Source organism: Macaca nemestrina, chromosome 14 (assembly GCF_043159975.1).
Source record: "Macaca nemestrina isolate mMacNem1 chromosome 14, mMacNem.hap1, whole genome shotgun sequence".
Classification (NCBI taxonomy): Eukaryota; Metazoa; Chordata; class Mammalia; order Primates; family Cercopithecidae; genus Macaca; species Macaca nemestrina.
This window is the reverse complement of record NC_092138.1, coordinates 69,712,841-69,731,262: the sequence shown is the minus strand read 5'-3', so window position 1 is coordinate 69,731,262 and position 18,422 is coordinate 69,712,841. Positions and strand designations below refer to the sequence as shown.

General features: G+C 37.8%; 1 protein-coding gene across 8 annotated transcripts in view; it reads right to left on the bottom strand.

Annotated features, from left to right (window-relative positions):
- Positions 1 to 491: 491 nt before the first annotated feature.
- LOC105477209 (transforming growth factor beta receptor 1) overlaps positions 492 to 18,422 on the bottom strand; it is a 50,658-nt gene continuing 32,727 nt past the window's right edge. For all 8 annotated transcript variants that reach the window (XM_011733621.3, XM_071078074.1, XM_011733618.3 and 5 more), the window contains 6 exons: positions 16,320 to 16,550; positions 11,709 to 11,876; positions 9,217 to 9,373; positions 7,597 to 7,721; positions 6,419 to 6,549; positions 492 to 5,024 (listed from right to left, as the gene is read on the bottom strand). In XM_011733621.3, the coding sequence (XP_011731923.1) occupies positions 4,899 to 5,024; positions 6,419 to 6,549; positions 7,597 to 7,721; positions 9,217 to 9,373; positions 11,709 to 11,876; positions 16,320 to 16,550 (938 nt within the window). In that variant the 3' untranslated portion in view covers positions 492 to 4,898. The remainder of the gene's footprint in view (positions 5,025 to 6,418; positions 6,550 to 7,596; positions 7,722 to 9,216; positions 9,374 to 11,708; positions 11,877 to 16,319; positions 16,551 to 18,422) is intronic.

Here is an 18,422-nt window from a genome sequence, read left to right as displayed (position 1 = left end):
GGGAACGTCTTTAGTTTCCCTTTTTTTCCAACTTTCAACAAAAGCTCCATATCCTCGTGATGTCTTTATTATAAAGAAAAAAAAATCCCTAAATCCAGCCTTCAAATTGAAGTAATTATCTTTAATGTGAGAGCAATCCTATTCACAAAGCCCCTCCCCAGAGTCAATCAAGGATTTGGGGACCACATCTCATCATTTTCCCAGTTCTCTTGTCAAGCCAAGTTTTCACCCCCAGGAGACTAACAAATGTGCTGACCCAAAGGCAACAGAGTTCACCTGTAGACAGGTCCATCATGCCCCCCTGGAAGACCCACACCCCTAAGCATGTGGAGAAGAGCCTCCAGGCACAGAGACACACCTGCAGACAGGAGGACACTCCCCAAACATGCTATAATATTGTAACTTGCACTAGGCAGGGTTAGAAAACTTCTAAAGACTCTTGTAACTCAAAGGTTCTAGTTGCCATCTACAGCAGCTACATATGGCATGACTCATTCCAACATACACACTTTATTTTAAAATATGCCACTGGCACTTGGGAAAAATGTAATTTATTTGCACTGCTTCTGTTCTTCTACTGTAGTGTTAGGACTTAACATAAGCATCACTCTTCTATTTCCTATTTACATTTGGAATATTACTACAAATACAATATACAATTTAAAAAACTTATGGGGAAATGCAGCTTATGTTTTTTTCTCCTCTTTACAGGCTTCTCAGTATCATTCGACTTAAATGGAAATTTGTATGTAGATTTTCTGTACATATCTTAAAGGGCAGAGATTACACTGATAAAGCCAAAAGAATTCTGCACAAATACAATACAGAAAACAGAAAGTACAGATGATGTTATTTGGGGTACAAATATAAACAATACAGTACCATTTGAGTAACTGAGCAACATAATACTCATACTTTATAGAAATAAAACTGCAAACCTGGAGAATGCTCTGACAAATATTAAACATTATATACACAATGAGGTAAATGTACCTTGGTCTCTTGAGAGGTAATTTAAGTTTAAAGCAATTGACATTTTGAAGCATCTCCTTGACATATAAAGAAACATCAAACACCCCATTCCGCTGGCACGTGAAAAAGGGATATCAAAACATGGTTCATGATATTCAATTCACAAACCTTTTTAAAAAATAAAAACAAATTCACTGAAGTTCCTTTTAAGTTGTAAGAAACAGGTTGAATGTTATTAACCATATTTTTAAAAGTTTACATTTACAAACAAGATTGCATAACGGGATTGAAAAGTTTAATGTACTGACAATCATCATAATATCATAATGTCCTAGAAGTCCAGCATTCTTAAGAGAGAGGGCCCATGGGTATTCCAGTAATCCAAAACAGAGACAAGAAGCTGCAGTACATGTCCAGAGATAATCCTTAGTATCTCAAAGTATCTGAGTTGGCATTTTCTGCCGAAGTATTAACAGAACCATTACTTGGAATCACTACCATTTGGAGCCAGAACACTGCCATGGTCAAGAAACAAACAGTTGACTTACGATTCTTCCAGTGCAAGAATAAAAATAAGCTTTGGATGACGTGTCTAATGGGATAGTGATTTTGTTGTGCACTTTAATGATCTCTTTGCCATCTTGTTTTATGAAACAGCCTATATCTGATAGTTTTCAGACACAGAAAAAAAAAGGTAACTCAAGCATGGACTACAAAATCGCCAAGTGACCACTTACATTTTGTAATAAGTGAAATCTGGGATTCTTGATGGCCATGGCACTGTACAGCAACTCAAGGCACTTCTTGAGCACTATCATTATTACAGCAGAATTACAGGCTCAGCTCTTCAGACCTTACCCTGTCTTATAGGGGATACAATTGGCCACTGTTTCTGGCACAACTCCCACTGCAGCAGCCACCTTACTGCCATCCCACTCCTCATCCATGGCTAAAGTCAAAGCAGGGGCATCCGAAGCCTCATCTGCTCAATCTCCAAACTTAGAGATCCCTCCCTGCCACCTCTAATGACTAAAGGAAATGGAAATATGTCCCACAACTTCCATCAGCCATTTTACTCTAGGTCTCCAAAGCTGCTCTTCAGTCAAAAGGCTGTGGGGGAGGCAATGGTCTCTGTGTCAGGGACCAGCAAGCCGGAGAGCAGGTTGCAAGAAACAGCTGGAGACAGAAAGGATGGACCAGGGATGTCTATGCCCCACTAATTCATATTTCCCCCATCCCCATTCCCATTCCTCCTGGCTATTGACAAAATGAATGTGGACACACAATTTACCAGAAGATGTTTTAGCCAAGTTGAATCTTGGAAGGTGAGCATCCTAGGATGGGCAGTATAAGCGACTGTGTTTTTAAATGACAAAATTATTACTCTAATCAAATTTATCTGCAGTTATCGACAGTAATCATGATCCATCCCACCTTTTAAGTTACCTTCATTTTCAATATTAGCCAATTGTGATTTATCAAACCATCCCTAGCCAAAAAAGGAATTAACTGCAATAATATGTAAAGTCAATTTAGAACTAAACTCCAACTTTAAAAAAATTCCCTGATTCATCAAAAGTACATTTTATCCACTTAGGTTAAGAAAAGTATAATTGTAACTCAATCTTTGATTCAGTAAAAAATATCTTCAGCAAAAGTGGATAACCTTACATGAAAGTGAGAAATCATGTATTACAACTTTAAATCAGACAACTTTTGGTATATTCTTAAAATTATATAAAAATAGTTTTAGTGATAAAATGCATTGGTCCCCTGGATTTCATAAAGCAGATCTGGTAGGCTTAGAAATGGCCCCCCTCCCCCCAAAAAAAAACCCACAAAAAAAGTACCTGATCACAGAATTAGAGATTATTATTAAACAAGTAATATAACACAATTATAAAAACAAACCTCTCAAACTCATTCATTTGCTTCAATGAAATATGGTAACTACAGAAAAAACTCAACTTTGTAGTCAAAATAGTAATCTCTAAGCATTTTTCCCATGTTTTTAAACACATGAAATTGATACTAAATTCCTATGTAATATGTCACTCATTCTAAAATTACTTTGGTTTTAAGACCAAATAGTCTTTCAAATTTATTCTACGTATAAGAGATAAGACATTATCAGAATGCAACTCATTCAGTGTAAATGGCCACTTTCTCTTCCTGACCAAAATACTGTATCGGTTATTCTGACCCTGTATTGGGGAACTGATAGCACTATAAAGTCGAAGTCTTGCCTCACAGGTATGATAGTTTTTCCTCCCCTCAGAATAAGATCACAGTGATAAAAGGACTTCGAAAACTGTAAAAGCTCTGCAGAGACTTCACAGCATTAGAATTAAAAACCAGTTATTATAAGCTAGTTTCAACTTAATGTGAGAAGACCATGACAAGTTTGCTTTCAATATTTGACCAAAAACATCTGTAAATGGAGAAGAACCTACACTCAGAATGTTCTTTAGCTACCACCTCTCCCAAATATCAAGGGTGCACTGAATGCATTACATAAATTACATGTAAAGTAAGCAGTTGCAATGTACGCACACATAAGGAAACACTGAATTAAAAGCTGCCTTCCTCAAAGTGTAGTGAGACCTCAAAACCACACTAGCTCTAACCTCAGTTACAAAGACAGAGGATCCACCGAACGTTTACTCCTACATACATAACAAATGTGACTCTCTTGCACATCTGTTACCTATTCAAATTATTAACTACCTTCGCCTTCCTAGAAAAAGGCCTATTATTTAACATTAACCATATTCTAATTTTAAATGTAATTCATTTCTTAAAAAAATAACACTGTCTTTGAACAGATAAAGAAAAAAATGGCTTACAGAATACCACATAACTTTTCACAAGCAGCTAGACAAACTTTCCCTTTTAGAAAAATTAGTCTGTATGCTACAAATATTAAAGTACTGTAAGTATCTAGAGTGCCACTTGATTTTTTAAAAGTATACTTAGACAACACAATTAAAATGCAAAAGCTTGATGTGAGCATATTCAAACATGACCATGCTAACAATTTACTAATTAATGCCACTTCATTTCTTTAGTGGCTTAAGCACATTTTGGTAGGAGAAAGGCATTTTCAAAACAGAATACCAAATGACATACCACAAAAACCCTTCCAAAAAACAAAATAGAGAAAGTTTGGGTTACCAGATAAATAAGCTTTTTGAATTCAAACACTATAGGTTTTTAACATAGAGACTTTCAGCAATTCTACTCATTTCCATTAGAAAGACACAGAAGTGGCACTTACTGGTATAGTACAATCCCATTTTGAAGGCATGTAATGTTCTGAATAAGTGAAAGAACAATAATAGTATACAAAATACCACTGCATAAATTATGTTCCTCACTACTATATGAGGTCATTTTTAGACTCAAGATAAGAGTTTTATAAGTGTTAGTTTTAAGATCCTGAAAAACTATAGAACAGTACATTCAAAGTCTGAATCAAGGAAACTCTAGTGGTTCAGAATCCTCTGAGAATGTACTAACCAGGAGCAAATCACTTTCTTTAATAATAAGAAATGTTTCATTATAACTCAGCAATCCAACTCCTTTGCCCTTAAAGATGATCTCCAGCACAGCAGAGTTACCTAAAGTTAAGACCAGCAATCATCTTTTTAAAAAACAAGTTTTGTTAATAAAAAATAAAGGTAGACTACACAACATTTTGTAACTGTCCTGGGAAAGAAGCGTTCATAGTGCACAGAAAGGACCCACACGGCTGTTTCCTGGGTCCGAAGAAATCCTGGGAAGTTTTTAATTGACTTTATTACACTGCTGCAAAAGGAAGCAACATCCTTCTGTTCCCTCTCAGTGAGGTAGAACAATTGACCTCCCAAATTAAAACCCAGGAGCAGATCTGAAGAAAAAAGTAGAGTTCAGGCAAAGTCGTAGAATTACATTTTGATGCCTTCCTGTTGACTGAGTTGTGATAATGTCTTCTTAATCCGCAATGCTGTAAGCCTAGCTGCTCCGTTGGCATACCAACATTCTCTCATAATTTTAGCCATTACTCTCAAGGCCTACAAGAAAATATAATTAAAAAAAAAAAATTAATGCATGCACCATTTTCCATTGGTCTGGATAAGAATTTTTACCTGTAAATTTTCTTTTTAAATGACATATACACTTTGTTGTTGTTGTTAAGCATTGTTTGTAATAGCAAATGAGTAGAAATTTCACAAATTTCCATCAATAGGGTACTGGTGTCAGTGCTGGAAAGCAGGTAGACAAAGAGTAACTCACTTAGCAAACCTGAAGAGGTCGAATCCTAAACCAGAGCTGGGCAAAGCAAAGAAGAAATCTGACCTCACACTGAAATTTTAAGTTTGTACTTTGAAGTATCCAGATCAAATTTTTCTTTTTTTTTTTTTTGACACAGGGTCTCACTCTGTGGCCCAAAGTGGAATGCAATGGCATGCCCTCAGCTCACTACAGCCTCGACCTCCCAGGCTCCAACAATCCTCCCACCTCAGCCTCCGGAGTAGATCAAATTTCTAAAAGACAAAATCTAGCAGCACTCTCATTTGTTAAAGTATGTCACATGCAAATTCCTTGAGCATGCTGAAATACATTTTATTTGGGCCTGTAGATGTGATTTTGTTGGAGGGAGCAAGCTCTCTTGGTTATCAGAGGTTCTGATGAGTCCTATAATAGTTTAAGATGTAAAACCAACTACTGAACTGAACAGCTTTTTATAGCCTTTTTAAGCTACAAACCTTCAAACCCGGAGGAATATGCCCTGCTTCACCAATATTATAATAGTAACAGCTAGCAACTAAGGAGAGGTTAAATAAAATTCATCTTACGAATCTTTAAATTTACAATTACAAAAACATTTCTAAAACTTTTTGTTAGAGCTGAGGTTGAGAAGCTCAGACACTGCTGGAAAAAAAGCATTTTCCCTAAATTCCTGGTTAATGGTCATCTGGGCAATCAGCTGAATAAAATGGAAAATCACTTGAAACAACTTTGTAATCACCTTATCTGAGTTCCTCACCTTACAAAGGGATATTAAGGTTCAGAGAACTAAAGTGATTTGTTCCAAGTCAGACCCTTGAAATGGTAGTCAGGCTGGTCTAGAATACAGGTCTCCTCATTCCTGTCCAGCAACTGTCTATTATTCTGGGTTGCCCTGGCTGAAGGGAGGCATTCACTTAAAAAGTATGTGCTTTAGTTCGCCTGACAGACCTAAACTATGTTCTGATACACTAAAGGCCACTGCAAATGTTCCACGGCCCTTTCAATGTGCTTACAATTGAATATGAAAACCAAATTATTCTGTTTTTACACATTGGTTTGACTGCTATGAAAAAGAAACTTCTTAAAGAAAAGTTTTCCTTAAAGAAAAGCAGCAAACTTTTGCTTACTAAGCAGAAGTTTAGAAAATTGCCTAATATCAAAAAGAAATACTCACTTCACAGCTCTGCCATCTGTTTGGGATATTTGGCCTTAACTTCTGTTCACAAACAACTTTTCTCATTTCTTCCACTGATGGGTCAGAAGGTACAAGATCATAATAAGGCAGCTGGTAATCTTCATGAATTCCTGTATCAGTTTAAAAAAAAATAATTTTGATAAATGTATTCAGTGAATGCCAAGGCATTAAAAAGATCACCTGAGAGGCCTATTACAGTGTCTTATTACTAAAGTAGGTAGGTGGAACAGAGATTACAGCTTTCTCTATCTCATCCAAATCTGTATCAACAAGTCACTTCCCTGAGTTGATATTCTGCCCACGCCTTGAAACTAAGTATTGCCAAGAGATCAATAAAGCCTATTTGAAATGACAGTAAACTGTGAGCTGTGACCACCAGACTGACATTTTCCCCTACAACCCTATTGTGCAGCAAATGAGATTCTATTCTGTAAGTGCACAGGCTCTCACTTGTACAGGGATATATAGATCCTATCAGTGAGACACAAATCCTATGAGGCAAGTTTAAGGTGCAAGTCCCTTTCTCTACTTGCATCTGTCAATAATATATCCTATTTACTACAATACAGAGAAATACTCTGTCCCTCACTGCTTCAAACACCTAAGGCACTAAGGTCTCAGCCAAGCCTAGGTCCCCAAGCCTAAGAGACTGTTTCCTAAGTAAACATTATAAGTACTCCATCTAAAACGCTAGAAGTTAAGACAAACTAACTCTAGAAAACAACACAATGGTAACATAATTGTATTCTGTGTACGTAATCTATAACTATCAAATTGGAGAAAATAACCACAATGCCAAAGAAAAAAAATAAATTTGACACCTAGGTACATGCTAGAAACAGCTTCCTAGGTGAGCCTCTCAAGCAGCTGTCCATTCTAAAGAACTATATTCCAGTATAACAAGGGTTTGGGTTCTGATGAGTCTCAAGATTCAAATGGAAACAGGAAGAGAATACACTAGGCTAGAGCTGTGCATGTGCACACCATGGCACTGTCCCCTCCCAAAGGTTTCATCGCCTTTGTTTTCTCTGGCACTCGGTGATGTCCTGTTTCAGATAATGGATTGTGCATAATTTCATTCAATAAAAAAAGAAGACAATTCTCGAACAACTTCTTCTGCTCATGACAAACTGTTGGGGGAGAGGGGAGCAATTTACCACCAATGGAACATCGTCGAGCAATTTCCCAGAATACTAAGCCCATTGCATAGATGTCAGCACGTTTGAAGGATTCAAAATGTTTCATATTTATGGAATCATCGAGAACTTCAGGGGCCATGTACCTAAAAAAAATTTGCAAAAATAACTTTGAAAATCATCCCCTTACTGCCACATTTTGATGAACATCCTTTCAGACATTTCTCTGTACACAGACATATGCACAAAATATTACATAACAAATATTAGACTCAAGAAAAATATTAAATATCCACACTGGTTTGCACATTAATGATGTCAACTAAATCCCACAAAACGCTAAAATAGCAGTTTCACGCTATCTGCCTCATGATCTTGGTTTCCAGTGAAAGACATATGCAACTATTGTGACTGTTAAAGGTGTCCCAATGTACACCACCTATACATGTACTAGGTAGAAACCATGCATTTTAATCTAGAAGTCTTCTCACTGAGGATGAAAGGAAGGGCAGGAATATACTCTAGGGGAAAAAATAATAGACACAGAAGAATGCCAGTCCTCATACTGAAGCTTCAAAAACCTATGAAAATTATGGGTCAAGACCCACAGAGACCTGCAGCAACCACTGTCAAGGACTCCTTAGCTGGCTGAGAGTGCAGAGTCCCCAGGGAATCCAGAAATCTCAAAATTATACATAAAATTTGAATAGACTAATGCTGCCGGCTCTCCAGCTCTCTCCAAGGCCAAGGAAGTAGTTTGAAGAAATGCTGTGACAGCAAGTGATAAGGGCTTTGGGTCAGAAATGCCCAGGTTCAAATCTCAGCTCTTCGGCTTATCATCCACATGAAGCTGACCATATTATTTAACCTCCTCAAGGTGGTTTCCTCGTCTGTGAATTAAGGGTAACAACACCTACCTAATTAAGTTCTTTTGAAGACCCATGGACTCAACAAATATCTACTGAGGATCTACCATGTATTAGGCACTGTGATGGATGCTGGGAATACAAGGCTGCTCTCAAGCAGCTTGCACCTAATAGAATATACAGGCAAATAAATAAACAGTTACTACATAATGCGTAAGTGCCTCAACGGTCCCAGTTTAGTGTGCTATGACAGCCCCTGGCAGGGACTCCTAAGAGTCTTGAGAACTAGAAAAAACTTCCTACAGGAAAGGTGGGTACGAGGCTGAGAAACAGTAAGGTAAAATACGCTCCAGGAGACAGCATGTGCAAAAGTTCTAAGAAAGCAAGAAAGGCATATTTTCAGGAACTGAAATATGAAAATAGCAGGGCTAGCTATAGCACAGTATTTGAGAAGGGATTAAATGAGGTAATACAAGTAAAAGACCTATCAGACGATTGGCACATAGTAGGTGCTCTATAAATGTTAGTTACTACTGTAATTATAATTAACATGCCTACTGATATTTTCTGGAAGGGCAACCTTTCATCAGCAGGCATCTTTTTAAGTCAGGTAACTTTGGCTTCAGAGCAGGCAAGACCATGAGATCTTCTTGCCTGTTGGCAATCTAATAAAGTACAAGTTTAAGCTGAGTTTCAGCAATGGTATGTATATATGAAAGAGAAGGGAAAAAAGGTGATTTCAGAAGATATTAAAAATAGTTGTTCAAAAGTATACCTTTTTGTTCCCACTCTGTGGTTTGGAGCAATATCAATGGTATCTGTGGCTGAATCGTGTCTTACTGCCAGTCCTAAGTCTGCAATACAGCAAGTTCCATTCTTCTTTACCAAGATATTCTTTGATTTCAAATCTCTGTGAGCAATGGCTGGCTTTCCTAAAGAATCAAAAATTAAACATGACTGCTTAAAAGGTAATACCAATCACAACTCACACCTTTAGGTTCAAAAATCTCTTCTCCTGACCCAAATTATCAAAGCATTTCAGCCCACATGACCTACAATACCTATGGCATTATTAAACTCAAGTGAATCACTACATCAAAAATCGCTGAAATTGTATTCCTTTAAAGAAAATGTGGACAATAACATGCTTTAAAAGATGAACAACTCAAAGACTGGGGCAAAAAAAGTTATCGGTTTATCTGTTGGTGCCTCAATAATTCTTTTTAAGAAACTTGGCCGGGCGCGGTGGCTCAAGCCTGTAATCCCAGCACTTTGGGAGGCCGAGGCGGGCGGATCACAAGGTCAGGAGATCGAGACCACAGTGAAACCCCGTCTCTACTAAAAATACAAAAAATTAGCCGGGCGCGGTGGCGGGCACCTGTAGTCCCAGCTACTCAGGAGGCTGAGACAGGAGAATGGCGGGAACCCGGGAGGCGGAGCTTGCAGTGAGCCGAGATCGCGCCACTGCACTCCAGCCTGGGCAACAGCGTGAGACTCCGTCTCAAAAAAAAAAAAAAAAAAAAAAGAAACTTAGCCATAGACTGATATTCCAGCAGCCCAGGAACCAAGCATGTAGATCATCACTTCCCTATCAACTGGAATGTACTCAGTATTAAGTGTATTACCTTTGAGACTAACCACTAGAAAATGCGCTATTAAAAAACAATAATTATAATGTGGAAAACTTGGAACCTTCACATACACTGCTGGCAGGAATGTAAAATGGTTCAGGCACTTTAAGAAAACAGTACGATAGTTCTTCAAACCATTAAATAGAGTTATCATATGATACAGTAGTTCAACTCCTAGGTATATACCCAAGATAACTGAAAACATGAAACTACATAAAAGTACACAAATGTTCGTTGCAGCATTAGCTACAATGGCCAAAAGAAGAAACAAACCAAATGTCCATCAACGAATGGATACATGACAAGTGGTATATCCATACACTGGAGTATTACTCAGCCATCAAAATGACTGAAGTGCTCATATATGCTACAACATAAATGAACCTTGAAAACATGCTAAGTGAAAGAAGCCAGTCACAAAAGACCACATATTGTATGATTCATTTATATAAAATGTGCAGAATAAGCAAATCTATAGACAAAAAGGAGCAGATGTTGCCTAGGGCTAAGGAGTTTGGGGGGAAAGGGGAGTGACTGCTAGTGGCTACGGGGTTTCTCTTTGGAGTGAAGATATTCTAAAATTGACTGTAGTGTTTGTTGGTTATACAACTCTGAGCATTCTAAAAACCACTGAATTTTATACTTTAAGTGGGTGAACTGTATGATGTGAATTATAACTCAATAAAACTGCTACAATCAATAATAATAATAATTACAAAGATGGAGCTGGCTAATATGTGAACTAGCACTTATGCTGTATGTAAAGTGGGGAGTGGGGAAGCCAATGGGTTGCAAGTGGACAACTGCTAGAGTAGAGAGTTATGCTGGCATCTGAAATCCTACATGGCACAAAAACTATAGCATACAAATGTCATAACTAAAACTTAGTATTTAATTTTTCAACTGTAAAACTATCTCATGCAGTCTCCTTATCTCAAGGTCAAATATAATCATTAGAAGGCCAGATAATAGTTACATAGCACGCTGATGTTTACAAAGCACTTTCACATTTCATTTTATACTACATATAAAAATATATTCACTTGGACTTGAATTCTGAAACTGAGACCCTCAAAAATCATAAGATTGAATGCTACTTTTAAGAACTCAAAAAAAAAATCACAGTTTTGTTAAAATGACAAGAGAATCTCTAAACAAATTTCCAGATTCCTAGCTCTACCTGAAATTTCGAACTGAAAGATAAAATGTTCTCATCTAAAAAATTTGTTTTAAATATCTCCAGTTAGGCCACCTACTGTTTCCTTTTTTTTTTTTTTTTTTTTTCTTTTTCTGAGACAGAGTCTCACCCAGGTTGGAGCGCAGTGGCATGATGTCTGCTCACTGCAGCTTCGACCTCCCAGGCTCAGGTAATCTTCCTACCTCAGTCCCCTGAGGAGCTGGGACTACAGGTGCATGCCACCATGCCCAACTAATTTTTTGTATGTTGGTAGAGATGGGGTTTTGTCATGTTGCCCAGACTGGCTATGAACTGAGATCAGGCGATCTGCCCACCTCAGCCTCCCAAAGTGCTGGGATTATAGGCATGAGCCACCAGGCCCGGCCTCCACTTTCTATTTTCATAGACATTATTCATGGAAATTTAAAGCTTAAATAATAGAACTGCTTATAGGATTACCTTGGGTACCAACAATCTCCATGTGAAGATGGGCAAGACCGCTCGCTGTGGACAGAGCAAGTTTTATCATTCCTTCCACAGTAACTGTGTATCTGTTTAAGTAATCAAAAAGGGATCCATGCTCATGATAATCTGACACCAACCAGAGCTGAGTCCAAGTGCCATTGTCTGTAAAACAGAATTAACATTTCGGTTGGGCTATAGACCATTTATGATTTATATGTTCAAAGGTTATCACTTTTTACTCTCAATCCTGAGTCACACACTGCAATATAATGCCACCTTAAGTCTGTATGTATTTCCTTCACATTTTCTTCTACATTGTTTGTTTTATACTTTTATGTACACATTCTTTAGTTCCTCAGAGTAAGCCCCTCTTCTTGAGATAAGGCAAGGATAATTAATCCCTTTTTTTCTATGCCTTTCTAGTGCCTAGAAAAATCTCTGGGTCGGGATGGGTGCTCAGTGGCTGTTCCTGGAAGGAGAGAAGTTAAAAAAAAGGAGGGGAACACAGAGGGAAGGAAGGAGGTGAGAAGTCTCCGGAGCCCAGTGTGGCCACAGTGGGAATGGAAGAGTATGGGACAAAACTGGAAGTGAGTTTCAATGAGAAATGACAAGCTTTAGTGACAGATTGTGTACACAGTTCACAAAGACGCAAGACAAGATGATTACGATTCCAAGGTTGCTAGCTTAGAAAAACAGAGATAGTGATACCTCTAACACATGGGGAAGCTGAAATAGGAACTGAAATGTCAGGAGAAAAGCTGGAAAAGCTGGGACTAAACTCAAACAACTAGGAAAGTGGGTTCCAAAATTTCCTCTGTAAGCCAATACACGAGTTTAAAACACGTTTTCTCATAGGAATAATGGTAAAGATACTAGCTAGGCTCCTAGGCTAGACTGGTCCACGACAGTCTAATTTAACCTAGAAGCAGCTGGAAAAACCACATATTTAATTAAGCCATGAACAAAAAAAAAGCATTACAACATTAGGAGACAGTACAATCTAGTAAAAGATGCACGCTTAAGAGTCATTCTGACCTGGCTGGAATCCACAGCCTGCCTGTTACTGATACTTTCTTAGCCAAGGAGCCTCTGTTTCTCCTTTTATACAAGAATAACGTCTTACTTTGTAAGACTGTTAAGGTTTTAAAAAACAGAATACTAGATTCTTTAGGTAAGAAGTACATAAACTGCGCTCTTTCTCTCCCTGCTGGTTGTAAAACAAAAGAAAAAAATCCATATTGACAGTTTGAAACCGCTTCTATTTTGAAGGTATTTAGTTGAAGAAAACCAACTCTGATTAGAAGAGATTAAGAAAGCAATGGAAACTTTTCAGAAGATTCTGGAGGAGATTTCTGGGTACATTTAAAAGGACTTAGTATTAATTTGTTCTTCATGAACTTTATAAACTGATTGTGTCCAAACTCACACCCTGGCTTTTCCTTGATATAGGCACATCACTAGCTTATTTGCGTGCCTCTTAACCGTTACTGAATTTTGAAAAGCTCACCAATACAAGAAACAAAGTGGAAGGCAGGCAGATGGAAGAAAGGGAAATTGCAGGTTACAGACAAGGCAGAAGGAAGGTTATATATAAGGGGCCATACATATAAAGGGCTGCCGGGGTGGAATTAACTAAATCAGAAGATAAAGGAACTGGGGTGGAGGGACTAGGCTCAGAGAAAGTACATTAACCGCTGACAAAGAAGAAAGAAGGGGAGTAGGGAAGAGCCAGTAAGGTTGGCTAGTTCCCATGGTGACCACCAGATGACAGCATCAGCTTGGTTAGAAGTTCAGGGCACAAACTCACCAACATTTTGTGCTGCTGTATTTGTAACTTGGAATGTGACAAAATCCAGACCCCGGTTCCCGGTTGAGGTTTAAGCTTTCAAATGGAGATTTGAGACTTGCCAACATGGTAGAGTTTGAAACCATGAATGTGGCTATGTTCTTAAGGAAGAAATTACCACTTACAGAATCAGTACCTTCATATGAACCAGTGAGAAGAGTTAAGAGTTGAGAAAACAAAGACAACTATGAAGAAATAATAGGAACAAAGAAAGTCTAGGGTCACCAAACATAGTAAATAAAGAAAAGGTTGTTTTAAGAGTTGGAGGAGGAAATAAATGGTGTTAGAGGCAGAAACGAAAATGAGAACTAAGGATTTGGTCAGACTGATTGCTATTTTTGTTTTTTGTTTTGTTTTCTGAGACGGAGTCTCTCTCTGTCGCCCAGGCTGGAGTGCAGTGGTGCGATCTCGGCTCACTGCAACCTCCACCTCCCGGGTTCAAGCGATTCTGTGCCTTAGCCTCCTCAGTAGCTGGTATTACAGGCACCTACCACCAAGCCTGGCTAATTTTTTTGTATTTTTAGTAGAGATGGAGTTTCATCATCTTGGCCAGGCTGGTCTTGAACTCTTGACCACATGATCCACCTGCCTTGGCTTCCCAAAGTGCTGGGATTACAAGCGTGAGCCACTGTGCCCGGCCTGTTTTTTTTTTTTTTTTAACTTAAAGGGTATTGCACCGTCAGGTGCCACTGATAATTGCTACCTACATCCATCATATACATCACTGCCCCTGTCTTAATCAAACATTATACACCTCCACATATGATGCAACAGGATGTATATAATATCCTTAGTATGTATTTTGAGAAAACCAATAAAACTGCAATTAGGTTTAGCTTCTAAATCTAACTACCAGTTTTTACAAAAGATAGAAAAACAAGTTAAGAGACACTATGGAAATTCAATTAGCAAAATAGAGAATATGATAGGCCTTTCAGGACAAACAATCCAATTTCTTCAACAAATAAACTGCAAGAGGAGAAAAAAGATGAAGGGAGAAACCTAAAGATTTTAAGACACATAAGAGAAATATCAACTAAATGCAATATGTGGACTTAGAATCATAATTTGAATAAACATTTTTTTTAATAGGAGACAATTATAGAATTTGAACCTAACTGGGTATTTGATAACATTTTAAAAATTGACAATGGTAGTGTAGTTGTTTCATAAAAACATTTCCTCATCATTTGAAGATACAAATTACATTTTATAAGCGTTTACGGATGAAAACATGTTGTCTGGGACTAGCTTCGAATTAACACAATTAGGGCAGAGTAGGTGGGATGAGACATCAATTATGATTGGCAGTGACCTGACAACTGTTGAAGCTGGACAATGAGGGATCACTGTAACTACTTTGCTTTTCTACATATTGGAAATGTTCTACAAATAAAAGTTAAAAAAAAAAAAAAAAAAAAGCAGTATATGCTTGTAAATAAATTTGAAAACCCAGAGAAGCTAAAAGAAATATCATAAAAATCACCCATAATTACCTACTGAGGTTAAACACTGTTAACATTTGAATAAATAAATATTGCTGAAGTAAATGGAAGGTGAGAGAAGGAAAAAGATGACTACAGGTCTGGCCAAGCTAAGAGACAATGACAGCATTTTTTTTTTTTTAAACAGGAAAGCTTGGAAATATATTTGATTTAAGGGTAGGGATGATAAGAATGGAGCTGAAACACAAGTCTCTGACAGAGGCAGTAAAAATAGGAATCATGGGGGCTGGGTGTGGTGGCTCACACCTGTCATCCCAGCACTTTGGGAAGGTGAGGTGGGTGGATCACGAGGTCAAGAGATGGAGACCATCCTGGCCAACATGGTGAAACCTCATCTCTACTAAAAATACAAACATTAGCTGGGCATGATGGTGCGCACCTGTAGTCCCAGCTACTCCGGAGGCTGCGGCAGGATAACCACTTGAACCCAGGAGGCGGAGGCTGCAGTGAGCTGAGATTGCGCCACTGCACTCCAGCCTGGCTACAGAGCGAGACTCCATCTCAAAAAACAAAACAAAACAAAACAAAAAGTAGGAATCTTGGGCATAACGGTATAAACGGAAGCTAAGAAAGTGGCAGCAGCACAGTCTAAGGTCACTGCTTGCAGTCCTCACTCATTCTGACTCCCCACTGACAGGCTTCCTTCCTTCTTCAGCATCTGACCTGATGCTGCTCCTCAGGCAAAAGCATTACAGGCAAAAAAGCATCCGCACGGTTACCAATGGCAGGGTGGTTGAAGAAACAATTTCTCTCTTTAATTGAGTTTGCCAAAAGATTCATCTATTTAGCCCTTGGCAACCCAGAACACCGACAAGTTATTTTTACTCTCCCCATAAATAAGTTCGATAGTCTATATTGAAACACTCTACTGGTCAGGAAGAGATTAAAAGGAAATGGCTATCTAAGCCCTATTCTCAAAATTTTGAGCAGGTTTATATATCTTTTCCATATCATGACTACTCTTAATAACTAACTGCCCTAAACTAAACCAACAAAGTATATGGCTTTTTAAAATAGCTCTTTTACATTTTATAAAACAATAAGAGATTTTAGGAATGTTATCAAGAGTCAAGAAAATCTTTAAGAAGTTCCTAGTTCTAAAAGTTACTAATATATTGTATTTGACTTAACGGGTCTAATCTACATGACAGACATCTATTTCTCATCTACTTTGATGATGGTTAGTCACCATATCTGAAAAGACTTCAAGAGATCTTGTTATATATAACATAAGGAAAAGCAAATGTTACAGACCTTTATTGTCTGCTGCTATAAATCCCAGGATGTTTTCATGACGTAACATCACAGTTTGATAAATCTCTGCCTCACGGAACCATGAACGTTCTTCTCTAGAAGAGAATATCTTAACAGCAACTTCTTCTCCCCGCCACTTTCCTCGCCATACTTCTCCAAATCGACCTTTGCCAATGCTTTCTTGTAACACAATAGTTCTCGCAATTGTTCTCTGAACAAGCAATGGTAAACCTAAAGGTAAAAATAAATAGTACTCAACACAATCAACAATATTACATGTTTCAAACATCATGATAGGCACTAACAAGTGACCCAGAAAGCTGACACTTTAAGCTATCCCTTTAGGAACTTATCTCACTGGGGAGATATGTATTTTATTTGCAATAAAATAACTAATTAAAAAAGGAAAGTAAGATAATAAATATAATAAAAGAATCCAGAAACTCCTGCTAGAGGGTCAAGGTAGGCTTTGTAAAAGTCAGTTGAATTTTGACTATCCCTTAAGTATGGTGGTTAGGCAGGAAGAATGTACAGGCAAAGGTAGAGGGAAATGAATGACACATGTTTAGGGAAGCAGCCTGGGCAATCAGAGAGAGGATGTATGTGGCAAAGCAGTGAAAGAGAAAGTAAGCTGTCACCAGATGATGAAGAGTACTGAATACCAAGCTCAAGATAACCAATGAGAGCTTTAGGTAAAAGAACCTCTAAATGATTTCTGAGAAAAAGGGCCATGGCTGGAAGCAAGATAATTTTAAAATCTTATTTTAGAAGGATGAAACTAGTAACTGTTTCACTGACGGGAGGAAAAAAGGATGTGAACACAGAAACACAGAAGTAAATTCTGGCTTTTTAATAAACCAGTAAGAATCACCACAGAAGCTATTTCAATGAAAGCAATTTACTTGCTAACAACTGGCTACATAGGCAACACTAGTATCTTGAAGAACAAGGCTAAGTAACTTACCTTGGTAATGGAGCACTGTTTTTCCACTAATTGAACTTGGCTTTCTCCAAAATACGTATTTTTAAGTATTGTCATACTTATTTGATTTAAAAGGGTTTACTAACTTAACTGCAACATTTAAGTGTCACTATATGCGAGACAGTAACTTAATATCCTATCCCCCATCTGGTAAGTGTCATTTTAAATTACACTGACACTAACAAAGAAAATGCCAGTGTACATCATGTTCCTCACTAGTATCTTATTTATACAATCTATGTATACATAAATTGGTGTCATTTATAATCTATACTCAAAGCTACTTGCTAGATCAAATTAACCCAATGACAGTAAATGAAATTATCTGCTCTCTTTGGTTCCCTGATGTGAAATGCTTATAAATCCAAACGTTAAATCTTTAAAGCGATCAGCTCTTCTTCTTAAGTGTCTCAAATGGGTCCATTCTTCCTCTTGCTCTACCCTCCCCACCTCCTATAAAGTAGTTAGCAGTCTAACTATAAATAACTGTTTGTGTTTACAAGGAGGCTGCCAGTGAGAAACAGATCTGTCCGAAATCCTTATTTAAATCATAGAGCTCTTTCACACTATGAATAATCAATTCTAATTATGTCGTTTAGTGTAGATACTAATTTATTACATTTTATGAAGCCTTGTAGAGGGCCACACCACAGACGTAAAAGTACATTTAAGAGTTAATTTCAGGAGACTAATCTGGAAATTGCAAAGGCAAGTAATAAAAAAGAAAAAGGAAACACAAACACGAATTCTGAAAACACCTGACAGGTTCAGGACTTGTGTAAATGGTATGGTCAAGAAAGGCCAACAGGACGAGGAAAGTTTTTGTCTTCCCCTTTATAACTGGATTCTAGATGTCAATTAAAATTAAAAAGCAAATCTTGATCCACTGTATTATCTATATTGGGTTACTTCACATGAATAGTTGAGCATTTTAAAAAAGTTAACAATTGGCCAGCACAGTGACTCACAACTCTAATCCCAGCACTTTGGGAGGCTAAGGTGGTTGGATCGCTAGAGGTCAGGAGTTTGAGACCAGCCTGGCCAACATGGTGAAACCTGGTCTCCACTAAATATACAAAAATTAGCTGGGTATGGTGGTACACGCCTGTAATCCCAGCTAC